This window comes from Sciurus vulgaris (assembly GCF_902686455.1).
Source record: "Sciurus vulgaris genome assembly, chromosome: 5".
NCBI lineage: Eukaryota > Metazoa > Chordata > Mammalia > Rodentia > Sciuridae > Sciurus > Sciurus vulgaris.
In genome coordinates this window covers 181115811-181139974 of record NC_136465.1, presented here as the reverse complement: position 1 = coordinate 181139974, position 24164 = coordinate 181115811, and the positions used below count along the sequence as shown (strand labels likewise).

Genomic DNA, 24164 nt, shown 5'->3' with positions numbered 1-24164 from the left:
CCAAGTTACAAAGCTGGTGTCTACTTCCTAGGCCTCCATTCTTGTGGGGTGACCTTTCTCTAATTCAGGCTTAAAGTCTGAGTCGTTTGGGGGTGGGGCTGACCCAGGAGCAGGATGGGAGGGGTATTAGGACTCGCCAGGGCCTCAGACAGGGCTAAATCACCTTCACCCTCCTGGGGAGGAAGGAGATGCCATGCCAGTTGAGGTACCTCTGATCTCTGAGGTGGCCTGTTTCCTTTGACAAGCTCTTGCTCCTCCCTTGGCCATGCCCTGGGGGCATCCATAAGCAAGCACAGGCTACCCCCTGTGGGCCATTCCTGGTCTCCTGGGACAGGCCTCAATATCAATATACTTCGGCTTCTGATGGCCCTTAGTCTCTGCACCTTCCCTCCTGTAGATGTACCCAAACCTGTGTGTGTGTGTGGAGGGCGGGCCATCCAGGGCTCAGGTGTCCCTGGCCTGCTGCTGGGAGTTCAGGTTGACAGGTGCACAGTTGACTGGCAGATATGGTCAGATAAGTGGCCACCATGGCTGCCTGCCTGCTCTGTGCTGGGGCCTTCTCATGCCTTTGGTGCAAACCTGGGCCAGACTTGGCAATTGCAGTGTGGAGACTCGCAGGAGGCATCTGTCCCCACGTTTCACATGACCCAAGGTAGACAGCTGGTGCACACCCCTGGCTGTGGCACTGGTCCTGTGGGAGGCTGGAGGTGGCAGCTAGGTGGACCGGGGCCTGGATGAGTTCTGGCAGGGTGGCTCTGTCACTGCCCACCTCAAGCCACCCCAAGACCCCTTCCTCAGGTTTCCCCAATTTGGCACGTGATTGAGTTTCAGCAGCTCTGGGGCTGCGCCCGCGGCTCCTCCCTTCCTCGCCGAGTGGGCTGTCCGTCCCGCTTCCCAGCTTCTAGCCTCCTGCCCTGCCTGACGTGACACTGCCCGGTAATGTCTCCGCTTCAGCCCAGACCCTCCTACTGTCCGCTGGTGGTCTTCCTGGAGCCTAGGTCAGATTCTGACAGTTCCTTCTTGCAGCTAGTAGTGGCGCTGCGCGTGGATGCAGCCCAGGACTGGCTGACTCGCAACCTGACCACTGCCCTAGCGCGGCCCCCGAAGCCCCTGCTGCCCGGCGGGCTCTCCTGCGTGCGGCCTTTGAGCCTGTGGACCCTTGGCCACACCGTCTCTTCCCTGACCCCTGGCCGGGCGCTGGGAGCCGCACTGGACACTGGACGCGGTGGGCCACTGAAACGTCTGACCCTGTGTCCTGCGCGCTCAGGGAGGGTTCCGGGACATTTGGGACAGATGGGAGGGACTTCAGTGACAGTCCACGGGAGGGTCTGGAGACGCCTGTTCTCTCTCCTTTCACCCTACACCCCTCCCATCTCCAGAAGGGCTTCGGGGGCGGGGACCCTCCGCAGGTTCCAGGGCAGTCGGAGGAGGTGGCGCCAGAGCGGAGCCCGAGAGCTGGCGCGGGAGCCACGGGGCGGGGCCGAGACGTCTAGCCCGCCCCGTCCCGGTCCTCGCCTCGGGGCGGGGCTCGCGGGGGCGGGCCCGCGGCTCGCAAGCCGGAAGTCGGGCCCCGGGTCACGCTGCCGACCCGGCCTCGCTGCCTGGGCTCCCGGTGCCTGCCTGGCTCAGATTCGGTGCCCGCCGCCGAACTTGGTCCCGGGCGGGTGGGCCTTTGGGCTGTTCCCGGTCTGCAAGTTGGGGACCGACAGGGCGGTCCCCAGCCAGCGGAGGGCGTGCCACGCCAGAGTGGTCCGAAGTGACCACGGTCTAGCCATGGGGACCGCACTCGTGTACCACGAGGATATGATGGCCACCCGGCTACTCTGGGACGAGTAAGTGTGACGTGGCTGAGGTGGGGGGCGGGGAGGGGACCCTGGACACTGAGCTCCCAGTGTGCTCCAGCCCGGAGTGCCAGATCGAGTGTCCGGAGCGCTTAGCGGCAGCCCTGGACCGCCTTCGGCAGTGCGGCCTGGAGCAGAGGTGCCTGCGCTTGGTAGCCCGCGAGGCCTCGGAGGAGGAGCTGGGACTAGTGCACAGGTCAGAGAGCCCACCTAGGGAGCTGGGCTTGCCCCAACCCTCAGGGCTGCCCAAAGCGAGCCTTTTCACCACGTGCCTCAGCTTTGCCATCTGGCGGAGATGCTGCTCAAAGGCTTGAGGGAGTGTTGGGAGGGCACCCCCTCCAGCCCCCACCCCTTGTAGTGACTGCCTCCCTGACTGGCCATCTGCAGCCTGGAGTATGTGGCCCTGGTGCAGAGAACCCAGGCCCTGAGCAAGGAGGAGCTCCAGGTACTGTCTGGACAGTACGATGCCATCTACTTCCACCCGGTGCGTCCCCCACCTAGACCCACATCCACAGCCTGTGTGGGCCATGACTGCCAACCTGCCAAAAATCCCTTGTTCTGCTCACTGCCGGCACCCTGGGCTTACTGACCCATTCTGCCAGCAGCATGCTCTGTGCAGGCAAGGGCTGATCTGTATCCCTGCCCCCACAGAGTACCTTTCACTGTGCCCGGCTGGCTGTTGGGGCCGCACTGCAGCTGGTGGACGCTGTGCTGACTGGAGCCGCACACAATGGGCTGGCCTTAGTGAGGTGAGAGCTGCCCCCTCACCTGCTGTCCCCTTTGGTTGGCTCCATGAGAGGACAGAATGACCCCACTCTCACCCTCCAGGCCTCCTGGACACCACAGCCAGAGGGCAGCTGCCAATGGGTTTTGTGTGTTCAACAATGTGGCAATAGCAGCGGAACATGCCAAGCGGAAACATGGGCTGCACAGGTGTGTGCCAGGCTGCATAGGGGTGGAGCAGGTGGCAGAAAGTCCCTACCCCTTCCCTTTCCGTCCCTGGCTGGGCTGCTGGCCTGGAGGTGAGAGGCCCTGCCCTGCAGTGACCCCAGCGTTGTCTGAACCCAGGATCCTCATTGTTGACTGGGATGTTCACCATGGCCAGGGCATTCAGTATATCTTTGAAGATGACCCCAGGTAAGCTGTAGGTGGGGACATAGCACTTTTCTACAGACCCACATATTTTTTTCAAAATACTGGGGATGGAACCCAGGACCTTGCACATGGTAGCACTCTACAGCTGAGCTACCCCCTGAGTCCTGTGACCCCACTTTTGGGGGAGTGTACAGGCTGACTTGGGAAAATCCAAGGCAGGGGGAAACTTGGCCACATGTGCAGCGGTCTGTTCTTTGAGAAGCTGTGGAGCTGCCGAGGGCCCTGACCTCTGGCCCTGCCCACTGTCTGCAGTGTCCTCTACTTTTCCTGGCACCGCCATGAGCACGGGCGCTTCTGGCCCTTTCTGCGAGAGTCCAACGTGGATGCAGTAGGGCAGGGGCCGGGGCGAGGCTTCACTGTCAACCTGCCCTGGAACCAGGTACCCACCCTTGACTCCGGAACTTGCTTCCAGCCCACCTCCCCAGTCTGTACTTTCCCCTGCCCCACAGCTCTGGGCCATCCTGCCAGTCTCTCTACAGCCTGGGATCCCAGGGGTGGCACCCTGAAGTCCCCACTGGTAGTACTGGCCCACTGACACCCCTTCCCTGCACGAGGCAGGTTGGGATGGGAAATGCGGACTACCTGGCTGCCTTCCTGCACACGTTGCTCCCGCTGGCCTTCGAGGTGACTGTTTGGTGGGTGCTCTCTAGGGCAGGTGACCCCATGCCTGCTTATAGTTCCACCATGGAGGAAGAGGGTTGTAAAGCACTTCTCTTGCCTATGAGCAGATCCCTGGTGGATAGGGAGGGTCTCTGAGGAGGCAGCCCATGGGGACTCACCCAGGCTCCAGCCTCTTTCTTGCTTCTCCTCGCCTGACTCTGCCTGCAGTTTGACCCTGAGCTGGTACTGATCTCAGCAGGATTTGACTCAGCCATTGGGGACCCTGAGGTGAGGGCCTGATCTGGCTGGGGAGGGCCTCTGGGATCCTGGACCCAGGCCCCCATCACACGTGGCTCTGGTTCCAGGGGCAGATGCAGGCCACACCAGAGTGCTTTGCCCATCTCACCCGGCTGCTGCAAGTGCTGGCCAATGGCCGGGTTTGTGCTGTGCTGGAGGTAACTGGGGCAGCTGGGAGGGTGCCTAATACCCAGGAGTAGGGGAGCCAGGTCAAGACACAGTCTGGTGGGGCATCCTGTCTGAGACACCTACCCATCCCAGTGACACCCTTCTCCCATCCTGTCTCCACCCTCCCAGGGTGGCTACCACCTGGAGTCCCTGGCACAGTCAGTGTGCATGATGGTACAGGCACTGCTGGGTGACCCTGTACCCCCGCTGTCTGGGCCCATGGTGCCATGTCAGAGGTATGATGGGCTGGAGGGTGGGAGAGGCTAGGTGTGAGCCAGGCCCATGGCTCTGCTTCTCCCCGCAGTGCTCTGGAGTCCATCCACAGTGTCCGGATGGCCCAGGCCCCCTACTGGATGAGCCTCCAACAGCAAGGTCAGTGTGGCCTGGGCTGGTGGGTTCACCTCACACTCCTGTGCAGTGGCCATGACTCTGAACCTCTTCTAGATGTGGCCAGTGTGCTGAGTCCCAGCACCAACTCCCTAGAGGGGAAACCTGTAGTCCTGCTGCCTGGAGGTCCCACGTGTGAGGCAGCAGCAACTACACTGAGCTCTTTCCTGGACCGCCAGAATCTCTGCCCCATGCCCCATGTCCGCACGGCTGTTGCCTTGACTGCACCAGATACTGCCCTGCCCCTGCCCCCTGATGAGCTCTGTCAGGAGGGTTCAGCACCAAGGGAGGAGACAGAAGCCTGGGCCAGGTGTGCAGGATGGGACCAGGGAGGGGGCTGTGGCCATGCATGTGCATATGACTGATGTACTGTCACTTGTTGTCCGTGTGTCCCTCTGGCCTATCACAGACCACACAAGTCCTTGGCTCAAGATGAGGCCCTTGATGCACTTGGAAAGCTCCTGTACCTTCTAGATGGGATCCTGGATGGGCAGGTAGGGTTGCTGAGAAGCTGGGGTACCTGGATCTGGGGGTAGGGTCTGAGGTGTGGCTTGTCTAGAGGAGGCAGTGTGGACACATCATCCTTTGCAGGGAGGATTGTTATCAGAATAGCCCAGGAATGGGGAAATATTCTTTGGCAGAGAGAGGAAGTAGATGATTTTTTCTTTTTTTTTTTTTTTGTGCTTGGAATTGAACCCAGGGCCTTATACATGGTAGGCAAGCTCTGGACCACTGAGCTACACCTCTGCCCTTTTTATTTTTGAGACAGGATTTTGCTAAGTTGTCCACACTAAAGTTGAACTTGTGCTGATCCTCCTGCCTCAGTTTCTCAAGTATCTAAAAGTATAGGCATTGCAACTGCAAGGCTTGAAAGTGGTTTCAAGCACTTTATGGAAATGGGCAGATTTGATCTGAGGGAGGGTTGATGAGTCATGTAGGCAGGGACCTGGTTTGGGAATTGGCTGGGGCTGCACTGTTGTCTATTTGTCTATTTATTCTTCCCACAGGTGAGCAGTGGCATTATAGCCACCCTGGCCCCTGCCGTAGAGGCCACCTTGGATGTGGCAGTTCGGCGAGGCCTGTGCCATAGAGCCCAGAGGTGAGCCTCATTTGGTTGTGCTGACACCCCAAGGGCAGGGGCCATGAGTACTGCCTGCTCCATGGCCATTTGGGGAGGGCTCTGGGAGTGGACTGGGCAATAGGTACAGCATGTGCTTGCTGGACTCTTCCTCAGATTGTTCTGTGTTGCCCTGGGACAGCTGAATCAGCCCCCAGACCTTGCTGATGATGGGTATGATGCAGATGGCACATGTCTCCAGTTGTACACATGGATGGTCAAGTGGCAGGCGTGCAACTAGGCCCCCAGGGGGTGACTGGTGGAACGGGTACCATGTAGTATAGAATGGGGCCTTCCACAGCTAAAGTTTGGAAAGGGAGCCGGTGGGGCAATGCTAGGCTAGGAGAGTTGGTAGTTACAGCACCCCTGCTCCACCCTTCCCAGAGTTGCCTTTCTCTGGGCCTAGGAGGTGAGCAGGGTCTTATACATATGTGCACATGTCCATGGTGCTCTCTCCCTGGAAGGAGAATTCTGTGGCTGAACATAAGGGGCAAGGAGGTGGCTGCCTCATCCATGTTCCACATCTCCATGCCATTGCCAAGGGTGAGTGGTTCTGTGGTGGTGGGCAGGTGCTCACCAGCAGTCAGGAGAGCAAACAGGCTCCTGGCCCTTCCTGGCTCCAGACTCTTGAGTTTGTGAGGTGGGGTGGCAGAAGCCAACAGGATTGGTCCCTAGATTGGTGGTTGGGGTTCTGCTATTGTCCCCACAGACGACTGGAGGGTTCCTGAGCTGCATCTTGGGTCTGGTGCTGCCCTTGGCCTATGGCTTTCAGCCTGACTTGGTGTTGGTGGCATTGGGGCCTGCCCATGGCCTGCAGAACCCCCATGCTGCTCTCCTGGCTGCAGTGCTTCGTGGGCCATCGGGGGGCCGGGTCCTGGCCCTCATTGGGGAGGTAAGCGGAGTTGGTGGAAACGCTGTGGCAGAAGGTGGATGGAGAGAAACCGGTGGCTCACAGCCCCTCTATCTGGCCCGGGTCCAGGAATCCACACCCCAGCTTGCAAGGACCCTGGCCCGCGTGCTGCATGGAGAGGCACCTCCCAACCTGGGCCCTTTCCTGATGGCCTCTCCAGAGGATATCCAGGCCCTGCTGTATCTGAGAGCGCAGCTGGAGCCCCAGTGGAAGATGCTGCAGGTGGCCGGTGAAGCCCTCGGCAGCGGTGGCTCTGAACCGGCTGCGCAGAGCTGACGCGCGCCGGCCCCGGAGGCCGTGGCTGGGCGGTCCCCGCGCACGCCGGCCTGAGGCCTCCGTGCGACCGCGGCCCCGCCGCGCCCTCACTCTTGTTAGTAAACGGTTAAAGGAAGTTCGGCTCAGCTCCTTTGTGGAACCCACCCGCGGGATCCGGGCCACTGGCCGGAAGTGCGCGGGCCGCTCGGGGCGGGGCCTACTGGACGCCGTGACGCAGTGCCGGCGCGCCCGGTCGCGCGCTCGGCCGGCGCGTGGCGGTGACGCCGCACGGCGGGAGCGCGAGCGGGAGGCGAGACGAGGCGCTGCGGGGCAGCGCCGCGCGGGCTCCCGGGAGCGCGTGCGCGCCCGCGTGGCCTCGGCTGCGGGTCGGGGGTTAGGACCGGCGGCCGCCGGCCGGGAGGGCAGGGCGCGCTCGCCCAGGGCTGCGGTGAGCAGGCCGCCCCCGGCCGCCCCGTGCAGAACGCGGGGTGAACGTGTGCGGGTGGCGACGTTTCCCTTCGCTGGGCCGGAGCTGGGCGGGGCGGACATGGCCAGCATCACCCAGCTGTTCGATGACCTGTGCGAGGCCCTCCTGCCAGCTGCCCCGGCTCGCCCGGGCCAGCGCAGCGTGAACCGGAGGAGGGCGAAGCAGACCCTTAAGAGAGTAGCCTACAACGCTCTGTTCACGCACCTCTTTCAAGAGGAGACTCACCAGCTGCAGCCCGACCTCTCGAAGCTCCCCGTGAGAAACAAGGTCCTCATGTTGTCCTTCGACTTGAGAGTGGGCGGCCTGGGCCCCGAGGCGGACCGATTGGAGGAGCTGGTGGAGGAGCTGGAGGCAGCCCCTTGCTGTCCACTCGTGGAGGTGGGGTCTGTGTTGGACCTCTTGGTGCAGCTGGCAGGGAGTGGCCCGCCTCGAATACTGCGGAGGAAACGGGACTACTTCTTTAACAACAAGCATGCCGGCAGAAACGTCCCGTACAGCGGCTATGATTGCTATGACCTGAGTGTGTTTGAGATGGACGTCCAGTCTCTGATCTCCAGCGAGGAGTGTTCCTGTCACAGCATGATCCAGGAAACACTGCAAGTGATGGAGGCTGCTCCAGGCACTGGCCTGCCCACCGTAGGTCTCTTATTCGGTGACCCTTGTGGTGACAGGTTTGAGAGAGATACCCGGGTCTCGCTCTTCGGTGCCCTTGTGCACAGCCGCACTTATGACATGGATGTCCGACTAGACCTGCCCCCTGTTCCAGATAGTGCAGACCTCTCTGGACTAGCCATTAAGGTAGTGTTTGTTTTCTCTCAACTTCTACGAGGAAAATGTCTTTGTGCTGGTTGCCACCTGCAGCTGGGGAGGCTGAGGCAGGAGGATCGCAAGTTGGGGACCAGTCTCAGCAATTTAGCCAGACCCTGTCTCAAAATAAAAAAATAAAAAAGGTTGGGGATGTGGCTCAGTGGTGACGTGCCCTCGGGTTCAATCCCCTGTACCAAAAAAGAAAAAAAGTGGTGAAGGTGGAATAGCTCAAGTCTAGGTTATGGGGTGGCTGAACTGTCATGAGGCAGGACTGCTGGAGAGGGGCTTGCTGCTGCTCACCCTCCTGGGCAACGTTCTGTTCCCTTACCTAACAGGATATGTTGTTGTTTCTTCTGCCCTTGAGAGCTACCATTTAAATTCAAATTAATCAAAATGAAGTAAGAGAATTTTGTTCAGTTGCACACATATTTTAAGTACTCAGCTATATGTGGCAAAGATACTTGTTCATTATATCCATGCTATTTAGTATACTTACTGTGTTATAATATGGGGGCTTTTTTCACAGTTACTGAGTAAATTGTGATTTTTCTTTTGCATTTTATTAAGGACACACTGTTAACTCTTCAGTCATCTCTTAACACACATTGTTTAGGTTATTGCCAAACAAATAATGCTATAGCAAACACTTGGTGTATGTAACTTTGTCTACTGTGATTTTCTTTGCTGGTTTTTCCAAAATGGAATCTCCAGGGCAGAAAGTTATATTGAGACTATATGCTGTGTGAAAATGGAAATTGGTAGCTTTTAACTTTTTTTGGTATTAAGGATTGAACCCAGGGGCACTTAACCATTGAGCTACATCCCCAGCATGTTTTTTTTTTTTTTTTTGAGAAAGTCTCACTAAATAGCTGAGGGCGTTGCTAAATTGCTTGAGGCTGGCTTTAAATTTATGATCCTCCTGCCTCAGTTTCCCAAACCACTGGGATTACAGGCATGCTCCACTGTGCCCAGCAATATTGGTAGCTTTAATGGATTATTATTTTGTTTAATTCTTTAAGTGGTTTGTTGTTGGTGGGGTTGTGTAATACAAATATGCTAAATAAAAATACAAAAAATCTTTTGCAAGGTTAGTCTTTTTAGGGAGTAAATAGATGTAGGTAAAGTTCCTGGGATTCTGTCATACTTGGAGATGCAGACACAAAGGGTTAGGCGATGGTTGACATTTTCCTGTGGTCTCCAGGTCCCTCAAAGTGTGGATCAGTGGGAAGATGAAGGATTCCAGTCAGCATCCAATTTGACTCCTGATTCTCAGTCTGAACCGAGCATGACCCCAGATGTGGACCTGTGGGAAGCTGCACTCACCTATGAGGCCAGCAAGCGGAGGTGCTGGGAGCAAGTTGGATGGTGAGTGAGGCTTTCTTTGTCTTTAAATGCATGACCCACTGCACCCCACATCAGATTGGCCTCAGGGGGTGTGCTGTGGTCATTGCTTACTCAGTGACCCCAGATTAGGGATTAGGAAGCTGGAAGTTTCTGTCGTGCTAACGTACGTGTTGTCTGAGTCCTGTGAGGTGAGAGAGGTGCAGAGGGAAAGGTGCCCACTATGCCAGTGACCTTGCAGACCACACTTTCCGGTCAGATAGTCAGTACCTCGTTACCACCAGGGCTGCTGGTCAGGTGTCTGAGGCCAGCTGGCAGCTGTGTGGTCAATGCTGGGAGGAGATGCTCCCTGGGCAGAGGGTGCCGACAAGGCACTTGTCCACGTGTGGAAGCCTCGGGAGGGGCACTCTCTGCTGCTGGATGTTCTGACAGGCGCTGGCAGCTTGTTCCTTGGGCAGAGCAGTCACTCGTTCCCTGGGCTTCTTGGGGCCCAGAGCCTCTGAAGTGAGGACCTCTCGAGGGTCCTGCTGGTACCGTGTGACAACACTGGATGACGTGGAGGATGTGTTTTCCCCGAATGCGTGGTGGTAGATTCCTCTGCTCACCCTGTCTGCGGGTGAGCCTGGGAGACCAGTGTGGGGAGTGCTGGGTGGAAGAGCTGAAGGAGCCATGCACTGTCTGGTGCGGAATCTGGGCCCGCAGGCTCCCCTGGAGAGGGATGTCACGGGGGCGGTCACCCAGTGCCTGCGTGTCCAGGCCGTGCCTGGGAGGGAGGACTTTCCTGAGGTGGTCACCCTTCCTGTTGCACTCCTCCTTGCCTCCCAGCACAGTGGTGTTGGCACTGTCCATCTTTTCTCTCTAGTTCTGTCTCCTTCATGTGCAAAGCAAGTCTAATGGTCCTGCTCTCTGACAGCCCTGGCCTGTTTAAAGTCGGTTCTGGGGTTACTGCCTTCTGTGAGTGCTGGCATTTTGGTAGTCTTCCTGGTTGCTGTTTAGGAGGCATGATCGCTTCTGCTAAGTGTGTCATCCTGTTCTGGATGCTCTTGGTCCTACCTGTGTTCCTCAGCTCTAGTGCTGAGAAGCACCCTGGTGGTATTTCCAGCAAGGAGAACTAATGTTCCTGGGGTGTTTTTTTGTTGGTGATAGAGTTTAAAACAGGGTTTGCTGTAATATCCTGGCTGGTACGAACTCTTGGGCTCCTGTGATTCTCCCCGCTCAACCTCCCAAGTAGCTAGGATGAAGACACACAGCACCACCCCAATTTCTGAGGTGTTTATTGTAGGATCTTAGGATGGGAGAGGCCCCCTCAGTGCTTAGGAGACTTGAGAGGAAACAGCTTTCATCACACACAGGCCCCTGGGTGCACAGCCTACCTGGAGGCCATGCATGGAGGTCCAGGACCTGGTGGGGGCGTAGGCCCGTGCCTTTATTGGGGCCAGCGTGTTATCCAAACAGATTTCCCACAGGCAGTTTTAAACGGGGCATCCAGATCAAGCACAGAGTTCCAGGAAGTCACATGAGGTGAGCGGTGGTCACTGCAGCAGGTCTGCACGGTCTTTCCAGGTGTGAGGGTCAGCAGGGTGGCCCAAGCAGGCCATATCTAGCTGTCCCACGGGGAGGTGGTCACCAGGGACACCTGTGTGAGGCAGAGATCTGGGTGGGCCGCAGAAGAGCTGGAAGGGGGGCAGAACTGGAGGCTGTGGGGGGCTGCCTGCTTCTGGTGTGAGGTCGTCCAGCTTGCACCCAGGAGTGCTGAGGCAGCACAGACTCGTTCACGTTCGCTGCTGGAAGTACACCAATACAGTGTGCTGGCGTAGCCTGGATGGCTTCTGCAGGGACCCTAGGGAGGTGAAAGCACTATTGTCATCCCAGGGTTCAGCCACTGTTATGGCTTCTGTTGGGACCTTGAGTCAGGCTGTGATTCAAGTTTGGCAAATCTTTTTGTTTGGGCTTATTTGTTTATTTTTTCATGATGCTGGCGTAAAGCTCTGCAAGTGCTTTACTACTAAGTGACATCTCCAGCCCCTCTTATTTGGTTTTAAATTCCTGTTGTGAGCTCAGAGCAGGTGGTGGAAGGAGCTGCTGCCCAGGCAGAGGGAGCATCTTTTCCACCAGCACCCAGGACCACACTCTGCCCTTGCCTTACAACCACTAGAGCCAGGCTCAGCCACACATGCCTGTGATCCCAGCGAGAGCTGGGCTGAGGCAGGATCACAAATTTGAGGTCAGCCTCAGCAATTTAGTGAGAGCCTGTCTCAAAATGAAAAACAGAAAGGACTGGGGGGTGTGGCCCAGTGGTAGAGGGCCCTGGGTTCAAGCCCCAGCACAGAGCCCACTGTGGTAAGTTGCCATCTGAGGACCACAGGTGTTCTTGGGTGGCTCTGGCTGTTGTCCCAGGGCTGGGCTGGGGAGACACTCCCTGGAGCTCAGGGCATGTGCTGATGGAGTCGATTGTAGCCGGCACTGAGGGCAGGTGGGTAGTTGTTGGTCATGCTGTCCTCTTTGTACCTGCTCCTGGGTGGGAGGGCACTAAGGTGCCTGCTGCCCCTCTGTTCACCATCCTCTGTCTCCCTTGCAGCCCCCCTGGCCACAGAGAGGAGCCCTACCTTACCGAGGCAGGAAGGGACGCCTTTGACAGGTTCTGCAGGCTCCGCCAAGGTGAGCTGCAGGCACTCAGTGGGGGCCTCCTGCAGGCTCCGAGGCCCATGCTGGTGAAGGAGCACGAGCTGGTGAAGGACTCGCTGAACGTCCTGCTTGGGGTGGTGTCTGCCACGTTCTCCCTCTGCCAGGTGAGCAGGCCCTGGCAGTTGTGGGCCAGCACCCTTGGGGCCCTTCATCGGTGGGGGGAGGCCAGTGCAGTGGTAACAGGGAAGGTCAGCTTGGTGGCTGTCAGCCAAATGAAGTGCTTCCTTGTTTCCACTCCCTGCTTGACCGCTCAGCTTCATTCTTTGCCTTGGCTGTCTAGTTGTCCAGCAGCTTCCTGTCAAAAAGCCTGTCTCATCCCTATTGAATGCTCTTGGCACCCTTCTTGGACGTCGGTTGCCTTTCTGAACTCCATTGGTGCGAGCATTGTTCCGAACTTCGTGTTCTGTCCGTTGGTCTGCACGCCCGTCCTCAACACCATACCCACTGTGTGAAGGACTGCAGCTTTGGCAGCAAGTTTGAACTGGGGAAATGTGCTTTTTGTGTGTGTGGTTCGGGGATGGAACACAGGACCTCGCAAGTGCTCTGCCATGGAGCTGCATCCTCAGCCTCCCAGTTTGTTATTTTTCAAGACCGTTTTGGCTTCTTGGGGTTCCTTAAGATTGGGTGTGCATTTTTGGATAGGTTTTTCTCTTTCTGCCACACCTGGAATATCTTTCCATTTAGGCCTTTAATTTGTTTTAGTAATGTTTTATAGTTTGCAGTCTATAAGTTTTTATTTCCTTGGTTGTTTTTGTGGATTCTTGAGGTTTCTGTACATAATAATATGTCATCTACAAGCAGTTAACTTTGTTTTACTTAATTTATTTATTTATTTTTAAAATTGTTTTTAGTTGTCAATGGACCTTTATTTTATTTACTTATTTATTCACATGGGGTTGAGAATCGAATCCAGTGCCTCACACACACCAGGCAAGGTTCTTCCACTGACCTGCATGCCCAGCCCTTTGTCATTTCTGAGACAGGGTCTTGCTAAGTTGCCCAGGCTGTCGTTTTCTTTTATACCGGGTTGAACCAAGGGATACTTTACCACTGAGTTACATTCTTAGTCCTTTTTTTATTTTTTATTTTTTTCTTAATTTTTATTTTGAGACAAGGGCTTGTTAAGTTGCTGAGGCTGGCCTTGAACTTAGGCTCCTCCTGTTTCAGCCTCCCAAGTTTCTGGGATTACAGGTGTGGCCACCACACCCAGTTTCCCCCAAAACACCTTTTTTCTTCCCTCATTCTAGGTGAAGATTCATCAGCGTGTTGATCTTTTCAAAGAACCAGCTTTTAGTTTAGTTGATTCTCTGTTACTGTTCTGTTTTATCTCTGCTTCCATCTTTGTTACCTCTGTGGTCCTGCTGGCTCTAGGTTTACCTGTTCTCTAGAACATTGTGTACAGCGTGGCTGCTGGCCTGACCTGTGCTCACCACAGGTGTCTGCAGCTCTTGCACTGTAGGAAAGTGCTGTGACACATCTCACTACTTTCTTTGCACTGATCCCAGGAGCTGAAGTATCAGAGCTGGGTCTGTAGAGATGGGGTCTCACTAGGTTGCCCAGGCCAGCCTAGACATAATAAATGAGAGATCTTCCTGTCTTGGCCTCCCAGACAGCTGTGCGTGGCTGTGTGCACTTCTGGTATCGTGTGGAGGTGTTGCTTTTCTGTGCCCTTTTCCACAGTTGGACATGTATTTTTAAATGTGGTCAGTGAAGGACTATATGCTGTTCTGGTGTGTAATAAATACACAGGAGTGGGTGTGTTTGGGCCATTTGCCTTTCACTTTTGGAACTTCCTGCTTGTGTGTGTTGGTCCGGGGGGCTCTGGGGTCCTGTGCCTGGGTGCCCACACTGGGGATCTGGATGCCTGGCTTTGACTCCACCTCTCATCCTATAGCTCTCTCAGGCCTTCGTGGTGGAGCGGGGTGTCCATGTGTCAGGGGCTTCTCCTGAGAGCATCAGTAGCATCCTGTCGGAGGTGGCCGAGTATGGGACCTGCTACACACGCCTGAGCCACTTCTCCCTGCAGCCCGTGCTGGGCTCCTCCTGCAGCAGAGGCCTTGTGTTTCAGGTATAGCTTGAGGAGAACCACTGTGCTCTGGGTCTTGTGTTCATGTTGGAGATAGAACCCATGGCCTCATGCATGCCAGGCATGCCTCAAGCTGCATTCTGAAAGAGAGAATCTCAGTTCCTACTCCAGGATCACTGAGTCCAAACTTTCCCAGGAGTGGGTGACTGTGGGTGAGGTGTCACTCATCCATCCATTCTTCCACTGGAACCCTGGGGCAGATGAGTTTGGGCCAAGGGCTAGAGGAGGGTAAATGTTGCCAATATTTTGGGGCCTCAGGGGAACACCAGCAGCAAGTAAGTGAGGCATGAATCACCTGTTCCTCATTGTACGGCACCAGCAGACGCAGCTCCTGTTTTGAGAAGTTGACATTTGAGGTGCTTGGGTCCTGAGCCAAGTCTGCCTCTGGGAATTGCTGTTTTGCTGAAGGACCTGCTTCTAGCCCATGTACTGGTAGAATCTCACAGGACCACAGGTGTGGTCTGAGCTGCTGAGGACAGGGGCACACAAGAGCTGGGCACTAGGAAAAATGAGGGGCAGGCATCAGGGAGGGTAGGGCAGGGCCTGGCCTCGGCCATGTGGCCCTTCAAGCTCTGACTCTGACAAGGGACAGGTGGCACACTGAGGTCAGCTTTCAGACTTGAGGCTGGGAGGCCCTGCACAGGGGCTGCACGGGGGAGCATTCCAGGCAGAAGGCTAGTGAGTGTGGGGCCTGAGGGGCCGCAGGGTATGGGGTATGGATCAGAGCCCAGGCCTCCGAGGGGCAGGAGGGGAGCTGGGAGATGCTATGGCTCCTGATCATCTGGCATGCATGGACAAGACGGCGGCTCTCAGGGTGTGGGTCTAGGTTGTCCTGTCTTGGGTGACTCAAGGCCACACTGCTCTAGTGCCTGGCTGAGGGCAGGCATGTGGTGGGTGGTCTTCCTGTGCATTATCCCTACTTTTAGCTGGGGTTAGCTCACAGATGGCACTGCCTGGAAGATGGACACAGGGCTGGGGCCTGGAGGAGAGCCGTGTGCTCTCCAAGCCAGGTGGTGGCCCAGTCTGCGTGCAGGCCCTCCTCCCAGCCTCCCCTGCAGGCCTTCACCAGCGGCTTGAGGCGGTACCTGCAGTACTACCGGGCCTGTGTCCTCGCCACTCCACCCACCCTCAGCCTCCTCACCATTGGCTTTCTATTCAAGAAGCTGGGCCGGCAGCTCAGGTGAGGCTCTGCACATGGCTGGGAATTTGGGTAGTGGCATAGGGCTTGCTGTGGGGGAAGAGGTAGCTGTGCAGCAAGGCCCAGAAGAGCAGTCTCAGGAGGTAACTGTGTCCCTTGCCCGCTGGTGGTAGGTGTCACTGGGTTCTAGGTACCATGTGGTGTGTCTGCTGTCCACCCACCATACTAGGCCCTGCCTGGGTCTGGGGTTTCCCACCTAAATGGTACACAGGGGGCCATGGACATGACCTCTGGGACTGACAATTCTGTTAGTAAAAAGCCAGGCAGGTGTCTATGGCTAGTGCAGTCCCAAGAAGAGGGACAGAGGCTGCACGGAGAAGGACACATTCCAGGCAGTGACAAGCAGTGGGCATGGCGGCCCCGGGACCTGAGGCTGGAGACTGTGCTGACATGCAGGGCGGTTTGGGGGGTGGAGGCTGGCTTCTGGAGGGGCTGTCACATGTGAGGGGAGTGAGGGGAGACAGTGGAGGGGTGGAACGGGCGAAGGGCCTGGCCTGTGGGGCATGGGCAGTCATCTGGGCCCTAGTGGGTGATGACCTGGGCCAGGCGGGGAGAAGGCAGGAGGAGATCTTGGCAGCCACAAGTGTGTGGTGAGGGAATCGTGGACTTAGGATAGAGTGAGGAGGTGGCTGCATGCCAGGCGTGGGTGTCAGTGGCACACAGGCACAGGGCCCTGTGCGGGTCTGTCAGGAAGCTTAGATATAGGTTGTCAGGGTCAGTGGTTTTTAGAGCCTGGGCGGGCCAGTCATTTAGGGGAGTGTGAGAGGGACAGGAGTATTGCTCACCTGGTCTGGTACTTCCTTGGGGACCCAAGCCCCCATCACCTGATCTGGTACTCACCTTGGGGACCCTGAGACTGTCACCTGGTCTGATCAGCCTCTGGGTCTAGGTACCTGGCTGAGCTCTGTGGTGTCGGCACTGTGCTCCCGGGGTCCAGCGGAGGAGAGCCCAGGGCTGTGTTCCCCACCGTGAGTTTGCATCCTTGCTGAGTGTGGTGGCCTGGTGGGCTCCGGGGGTGGGGGCTGGCGAGTGGCTCCTGGTGCTGCTGCTGAGCCTGCCTCTCCTCACGTGCAGGGGGTGAAGCTGCTGTCCTACCTCTATCAGGAAGCTCTGGACAACTGCAGCAACGAGCACTACCCTGTGCTGCTGTCCCTGCTGAAGACCAGCTGCGAGCCCTATACACGGTGGGTGACCTGTGTAGGAGGAGGGCCTGGGCTTCTGGGCAGGTGGGGCATGGCTGTGCTCCAGTCAGGTTGGTGTTGGCCACACGTGGGGCAGGATGGTGAGTGGACTCAGGTGGTGGATGTACTGGGGGGGAATACTCACCCCATGCCCACCCCCTGCTCTACCGTGCTCACCCCTGGCTCCCCAATGACCATGGCAGGTTCATTCATGACTGGGTGTACAGTGGGGTCTTCAGAGACGTGTGTGGGGAGTTCATGATCCAGGTGAACCACGAGTACCTCGGCTTCAGAGGTAGGTAGCCATAGGTTGCTGGGCTGGCCTCCACACCTGTGGGCCTGGGACAGGGCCAGCACTGATGGTAGGCCACTCTGCATTCTGTCCCACATTTAGACAAATTTTACTGGACTCACGGCTATGTGCTCATCTCCAAAGAAGTGGAGGACTGCGTCCCTGTGTTCTTGAAGCACATTGCCCATGACGTGTACGTCTGTGGGAAGACCATCAACCTGCTAAAACTCTGCTGTCCCCGGGTGAGTGGGTTGGGAGGAAGAGGCTGTGGGATCCAGGTCTGTCCAGGGATGTCGTGTCCAGTGACATCTCTCCACACTGGGGCAGATGTCAGGTTCTCAGCTCCCGTGGGGGGCATCTGTGGGAGTCTGCTGTCACTTCTGCTGCAGGGCAGGCTTGACCCTGCATGTGGCTCCTCTGGACAGTCCCCATGCAGAGGGACTGAGAGCTGTATCCTCACATCTGTGGGAAGTGGCCCTTGGTTGCCGTCAGTGCTGCTGCCGCCTCTCGACGCAGGAGTGAACTGCTTCTGAGACCAGAGCATTTGGCCATCCACGTGCATCACTGGAAACCCAGAAGCAGAGCTGGGTTCTGGTGCTCCTGCCCCACCTGGGCAGTGCTCACCGCAGCCCTTCCTCTGGCAGCACTACCTCTGTTGGTCTGATGTCCCTGTTCCTCGCATCTCGGTGATTTTCTCCCTGGAGGAGTTGAAGGAGATTGAGAAGGACTGTGCTGTCTACGTTGGGCGGATGGAGAGAGTTGCCCGCCACAGCTCCATCAGCAAGGAGGAGAAGGTGCTTCACGTGGGCCTTAGGCTTTCTTTGCCCCTTGTCCAGGGTGGCTGATGGGACCAGGTGCAGGACATGCACAATGGGCAGCCCCCTTCTGGTGTCCTCTCTCCTGGTGGTGTCTGACTGGGTATCCAGGGAAAGGGGGGGACACGTGTCCTGGAGTCAGGTGCCCAGGGCAGGTGTCCTACCTCTCTTTCCCTGGGTCTGGGTAGCCCAGGCTCTGCCAGGCACTGCTGACGTGGGTAGTACCACTGGGGCTTCCTGGGGGCCTTGCAGCTATGGATAGATGTTCTGGGTGAGCCCTAGGCAGCAGGGAATGTGTCTGCACTTGGATGCATCTGCAGCCCCTCAAGCTTAGGGGACTGGTGTGTCTGGCAGGGCCCTGTTCCCAGTGTGCCCTGGGAGGGGCTGATGGCGGTCAGTGCCGTTTCCCAGAAACCCTCCTGACCTGGAGCAGGGAGCTGGTAGGCAGCAGGGAGACCCAGGCAGGGACGGTGCAGGAGGCTGAGCAGGGAAGCCCCTCTGAGCCCCTTGGTCCCCTCTGAGGGGGCATACAGCCTGGGTGTTGGCCCCAGGTGTCTGAGTTTCAGCTCACTCAGAAACCCAGAATACCTTGTCATTGTCCTAAACCAGAGATTCTTGGCCTGGCTGGGAGCCTTCTCACGGCCTTGGGTGGAGTATCGTGCCTGCTGACCCCAGATCTGTGCAGGTGCAGTGGGGCTGTTGACAACAGTCAGAGCAGGGTGCTTCCAGTGGCCAGCCCTTTCCCAGGCCATCCCAGGTAAGGCACCAGAAATGAAGGCACTTTGTTTATTGTCTGTTCCAGGAATTACGTATGGAAATCGCAAAACAAGAACTAATCGTCCATGCCCGGGAAGCAGCGTCCAGGGTCCTCAGTGAGCTGAGTGGTAAGTGTGGCTCCAGCGCCTCCTTTCCGTAGGCCAGGGCCCTGTCCAGGCTCGTCATGACCGCCTCTTGCCTTCCAACGCAGACCGGCAGATGTCGGAGCAGATGGCCTTGGACGCCCGGAAGCGAGAGCAGTTTCAGCGTCTAAAGGAGCAGTTTGTGAAGGACCAGGAGGTGGGTGGGCCCAGCCTGCAGGTCCTGGGCCAGAAGGCGGGTGGGCCTGGCCCTCCTCTGGGTCCTGGCTCCTCAGTCCCCTTTAGCAAACAGTGCTCTTTGTGGGTAGCGACGCCTGGCGGCCCGGCAGGAGGACCTGGCAGATGACTTCAGCTATGCCCGTGAAGTCCGGGACCGGGAGAAGCGACTGACGGCCCTGGAGGAAGAGCTGGAGAGGAAGGCCAGGTGGGGCAGCTGTGGGCACCAGGCCCAGAGCTGCTTGCTGTCAGTGGAGTCATTCACTCTGCAGGAGCACAGGCCCGCAACAAGGGGGAAAGGCGAGCACGCCGAGCCACACCCTGTCCCAGCGCTGGGGCGCCCTCGGCCACCCAGAGTGCCTGTGCTGGTCGGCATGGACCAGGCCCAGCAAGGCCTGCATGCTGTGCTTGGTGTCTAGGCTCTGTGTTTATTTGTTTACCTTAAGATTATTTACTTTTACCTTTTAATTTTTTCCCCATGGTTCTGGGAACGAACCCAGGGCCTCACATGCTCAGCAAGTGCCTTACCGCTGAGTGGCACCCGAGCCTGTCTTGATTTTAAATAGCTCCTGTTTATTTCAGACCTGTTACTGGGCCAGCAGAGAGCAGGCCATGGGTGTAGCTCCTGAGAGTCTGTCTTCTCCAGGTGTGTTAGTCTGTCCCTTAAGCTGGGAGCTGTCTTCCAGGGGAAGCCTTGTCTAGGGGGTGGCCACTTCCCTGCGGTGTCACAGGACACGTGCTGTGCCCACTTTTGATGCTGTCACAGAGCAGGTGAGGGTGTGCCTCATGTGCGATAGGTGTGTGCTTGGTGGATCTCCATGTGGGTATCATTCTGTTTACCTACACGGGATACCAGGTAGAGGCCCCTTCCCTGGCCAGTCCAGGTTTGGGTCCAGCTGCCTGCTTTGGGAGGCTCAGTCACTGGGTTTGTGTTGGGTTTACTCTGTGTCCGTCTTCAGTGCTGTGGGGTTTGAAATTGCAGAGGAAAGTGCTTAGTGCAGCTAAGTGGCTGCACTTCCCCTCAGGCTGGGCCTCGGCTCCCTGCTCAGCCCCTTGCATCGGGCCATGAGGGTCTCCTGGAGTTTGTTTAAAGGTGTTTGCTCATCCCTGGCTGGCTGGCTGCCAGCTAGGGCCCCTTGCCAGACTGGCCTCCTCAGTGAGCCCCACAGGTTCTTTGGGGAAGACATAGGGCAGGGTCCTGGGGAACATGGCCACGGGGACATTCCTGCCTGTCTGGGTCATGCTCACGGGCAGGGTAGTGACTGTGGTGGCCATGCTCTCTGCACATGGCTCCAGGCAGGCACTGGTCGACCACTACAGCAAGTTGTCTGCAGAGGCAGCTCGTCGGGAGCAGAGGGCGCTGTGGAGAATCCAGAGGCACCGACTGGAAAGCGCACGGCTTCGTTTTTTCCTGGAAGATCAAAAGCGTGTCCAGGTATTGCAGTGACGTTGGGTGACAGCTCTTTGCTGGGTGCCACACGTGTCTGAGCTCCTGGAGTGGCATGGCTGCACCGCTCCTCAGGCTGCCGCAGACGTGTGCTGTCCCTGGGTGCCAGGGCGTTGCACAGGTGCAGGTGACCAGGCCCCTGCTGAATCCAGCACAAGTGCCATCTCCAGTGTGTGTGGGCAGAGGGACTGTGGCTTCCGTGGGGTGGGTAAGGGATGCCCCGTGGAGGCTGTGCTGGGCTGGGCACCAACTCGACTGGTAACTGCACAGACTGCTGCCTCTGTCCCGCTGGCTTGAATTTCAGGAGATGCTGAAAAACATGGCTGAGGCTTGCCAGCCCCAGGAGCTGCTGCGTGACTCGAGTGCCTGCTCCCAGGTGAGGGCCCAGTGGGAGCACTGACCGTGGGTCACGTTAGATGGCGGGAGGACCACGAGACCAGGCTGGGTCCATGCACTGTTGCAGGTCACATCTCCGGGCCCCACGTACCCAGACAGAGGTCGCACCTGTGATTCAGGACCCCCAGAGCTGCGCTTGGCTGCCTGGGATGGCCCAGGCAGGCCGTGTGTGCCTACACTGCAGGCCGTCGAGTCTCCAGCGGTGGGATCGGGTGACTCGGGGACCAGGCTGGCGGAGGGGGCTGAGCCATTCTCCGCTGGCCTCAGCATCACAGACTTCCTGCCCACAGGTCCCAGGGCTGAGCAGCCCGTGCAGACCAGCAGGGCCCTTCTCCTGGAGGAGGCGCTGCGGACCATCAGCTCAGACCTGCCCCCCACTGCCCCTGGGGAGGTCCACGTGGCAGCTGGCACGCAACCTGCCCAGGTGCAGGCGTACGACTTCAGCACCACCCTGAGGCCGGCTGCAAGCCCCTCGCCTCCATCAGGGCCCCTCCAGGCTGCCAAGGACAGCTCGGGCCATGAGGAGCAACCGCCATGGCGGGGCACCCAAGTGAAGCTCGCTGCTCATGGCCCCGACACACAGGTGGCTTTGCCTCCCCAACTCAGGCCTGTCACTCCTGATGAGGGAAGCAGCCAGCCCACAGGGCAGCTCCTTGGGCACGTGTCAGATGCCAGCATCAGGGTCGGGGAGAACGTGGCAGACGTGGCTCCCTCCCGGCCACGGTGGAACACCCACGGGCACGTGTCAGACGCCAGCATCAGGGTCGGGGAGAACGTGGCAGACGTGGCTCCCTCCCGGCCACGGTGGAACACCCACGGGCACACCTCCCAGTCACCCGTGATGCTGGACGCGCTCTTGTCAGAGACTGAGCCCAGCCTGCCCAGGCCCCACCAGAGCTGCCCTGGCCATGTGTCCCAGTCGGGCGCCAGCCTGGAAGTGCAGGACCCTGCCTTGGAATGTGGGCCACAGCTACCTGCAGACACAGGGCCTTCCATCTGCTCTCCCAGTGTGGGCAGCCTGCAGACCTTGCCCTCTCCTGTGTCCAGCACTTTGGGAGACAGTGTCTCCAGGGAGCCAGGTCAGAGTGGAGCAGTGGGTGGTTAGGGTGGGGGCCGTGGGGCCCACAAACCTGGGAGGGTGGGGTGTGTGAAGCCCCCCTCAGGGTGCCTGGGCTGTTAACCAGGATGCAGGGACTCCCTCAGCAGGTGCTTGGTCCTGATGTTCCCTTCCGCCCGTTTTGTCCACCAGGGAAGAGTGGTGACGATGAGGACCTCTCTCCAAGCTGGCCTCCAGACTCTCAGGTCAGGGTGGACGCAGCCCGGGGAGGGGAGCACACAGGGAGCGTGGCTGCATGCGTGGCACGCCCCGGCCTACAAGCCCTTTTCCTCCTCCAGCACAAGCGAACGGGGCCTGGGGGGCAGTGTGCTGGGTGGGGTGACAGCCCTTTGAGTTTGGCTTCTCAGGAAGGCACAGCTGCCCCAAGCACCCCAGGCTCTAGGGAGGCGGCGGCTGAGGAGGAGGCACAGCGCCGGAGCAGGGAGCAGGCCTACGTGGCAGGCCTGGCCAGGATGTACTGCCTGGAGCCCTACCCCGACTGCTACGAGTCCATGTGTGAGTCTCTGGCCCCACGGCGGCAAGGCAGGAGCCTGGGTCAGTGCCCCTGCACGCTGTGGTGACCCCTGTCTTGTTCCCGCAGCAGAGCCCCCTGCTGCCCACCTGGTGCACCACGTGCTTCCCCGGGCCTTTGCCTTCCCGGTGGATCCCCGGGTGCAGTCGGCTGTGGATGAGACTGCAGTGCAGCTCAGCGAGCTGCTGACATTGCCCGTGCTCATGCAGCGCTCCCTGACCGCCCCGCTGGCTGCCCAGTGAGTGCCCGGCTGCACAGACCCGTGCGCCCACCCCTGCCCAGCCTGCCTCCCACTCTGACTCCGCCCGCTCCCCAGTGTCTCCCTGGTGAACAAAGCTGCCGTGGACTACTTCTTCGCCGAGCTGCACCTGGAGGCACACTTTGAGGCCCTCCGGCACTTCCTGCTGATGGAGGATGGGGAGTTTGCCCAGTCCCTGAGTGACCTGCTCTTTGAGAAGGTGACCCTGGATGTGGAGGTGGAGTTGGGGGGAGTTGTGCCACGGGGGAGCCCCACAGTGGAGGGAGGTTGGTGCTGGCCTAGCACCCACCCTGGCTGGCCATTCAAACAACACTGCCCCTGACAGCTGGGTTGCCTGGCTGCATGGCACAGCCTGGGGCACTGGGGATCAGGCAGGCCCTGCAGCCCCTCCTGAGCAGCCCAGCTCCTATCTGGCACTCTTGGGGACTTGTCCCTTTCCCACCTCAGCTTGGGGCTGGGCAGACACCTGGGGAGCTGCTCAACCCACTGGTCCTCAACTGCATCCTGAGCAAGGCCCTGCAGTACAGCCTCCACGGGGACACGCCCCATGCCACCAACCTCTCCTTTGCCCTGAAGTACCTGCCTGAGGTGTTTGCTCCCAATGCCCCGGATGTGCTGAGCTGCTTGGAGCTCAGGTACAAGGTCAGCAGTGCACCACGGGCGGGTGTCACAGGGAGCCCTGTCCCATAGGTCAGCCACTGAGCAGGGCTTTCCCAGCAGGTCGACTGGCCCCTCAACATCGTCATCACCGAAAGCTGCCTGAGCAAGTACAGCGGCATCTTCTCCTTCCTGCTGCAGCTGAAGCTCATGATGTGGACACTCAAGGACGTCTGTTTCCACCTCAAGCGCACAGGTGAGGGCTGTCTGCAGCCGCCTACCCCGGCATGGGGCTCCAGACTGTGCTCACCCTCTGTCCTCTGCAGCCCTGGTAAGCCACACGGCTGGCTCGGTGCAGTTCCGCCAGCTGCAGCTGTTCAAGCACGAGATGCAGCACTTCGTGAAGGTCACCCAGGGCTACATTGCCAACCAGATCCTGCATGTCAGCTGGTGTGAGTTCAGGGCCCGGCTGGCTACAGTGGGCGACCTTGAGGAGATCCAGCGCGTCCATGCAGAGTACCTGCACAAGGCTGTCTTCAGGTGAGGCCCAGGGCACCTCGGTGGGCCACTGTGGGGCCAGCAGCCCACTAGCAGCTCTGCCCTCCCCTAGGGGCCTGCTCACAGAGAAGGCGGCGCCCGTCATGAACATCATCCACAGCATCTTCAGCCTGGTGCTCAAGTTCCGCAGCCAGCTCATCTCCCAGGCCTGGGGCCCAGCCAGTGGCCCCCGGGGGGCCGAGCACCCCAACTTTGCTCTCATGCAGCAGTCCTACAATACCTTCAAGTACTACTCTCACTTCCTCTTCAAAGGTGAGCCCTCCCCTAGCCAGGCAGGGTGGGGGCAGCCAGGCCCTGGGCAGGGCAGAAGCCTGAACAGCCTGCTGCCTCCACAGTGGTGACCAAGCTGGTGAACCGCGGCTATCAGCCCCACCTGGAGGACTTCCTGCTGCGCATCAACTTCAACAATTACTACCAGGACACCTGAGGTCCCTCTCCTGGGCAGGGACTGGGGTCAAGGAAGGAGGGCAGAGCCACCATTGGCCTAAGGAAGCTGTTCTTTATTTAGTTCCCCTGGAGAGTAAGGTGGACAGGGGGGACTGCCACTGCCACCAAGGCCTGGCCCCCCTCTGCATCCCCTGCAA

At 58.5% G+C, this 24164-nt stretch overlaps 2 protein-coding genes across 14 annotated transcripts; both read left to right on the top strand.

Annotated features, from left to right (window-relative positions):
- The first annotated feature begins 62 nt into the window (after positions 1-62).
- Positions 63-7041, top strand: HDAC10 (histone deacetylase 10). Of its 13 annotated transcripts, none has more exons than XM_079142635.1 (19): positions 1496-1832; positions 1903-2037; positions 2229-2325; positions 2493-2590; positions 2670-2774; positions 2910-2978; positions 3249-3375; positions 3465-3620; positions 3825-3884; positions 3962-4051; positions 4191-4297; positions 4366-4433; positions 4506-4758; positions 4858-4942; positions 5456-5547; positions 5683-5739; positions 6030-6108; positions 6275-6457; positions 6545-7041. In XM_079142635.1, the coding sequence occupies exons 1-19, from the start codon at positions 1774-1776 to the stop codon at positions 6749-6751; spliced, it is 2127 nt and encodes a 708-aa protein (XP_078998761.1). In that variant the 5' UTR covers positions 1496-1773; the 3' UTR covers positions 6752-7041. The 13 variants fall into 13 exon arrangements, 10 of the variants coding, with proteins under 10 accessions (XP_078998769.1, XP_078998770.1, XP_078998762.1 ...); XM_079142639.1 differs by having other exon boundaries at positions 1501-1832; positions 3555-3620; positions 6545-7038; XM_079142640.1 differs by lacking the exon at positions 3249-3375 and having other exon boundaries at positions 1500-1832; positions 3446-3620; positions 6545-7040.
- A 23-nt stretch (positions 7042-7064) lies between these two features.
- TUBGCP6 (tubulin gamma complex component 6) lies at positions 7065-24141 on the top strand. Its single transcript, XM_079142621.1, is given in 26 exon segments — positions 7065-8015; positions 9226-9389; positions 11944-12154; positions 13945-14118; positions 15195-15316; positions 16224-16302; positions 16409-16518; positions 16719-16810; positions 16910-17049; positions 17452-17601; positions 18425-18506; positions 18590-18678; positions 18788-18903; positions 19992-20130; positions 20447-20518; positions 20606-21623; positions 21788-21843; positions 21845-21920; positions 21923-22150; positions 22236-22404; positions 22483-22624; positions 22873-23067; positions 23146-23278; positions 23349-23562; positions 23633-23832; positions 23916-24141. Coding segments are annotated over 26 exon segments (5001 nt in total). The 5' UTR covers positions 7065-7277; the 3' UTR covers positions 24008-24141.
- The last annotated feature ends 23 nt before the right edge of the window (positions 24142-24164 follow it).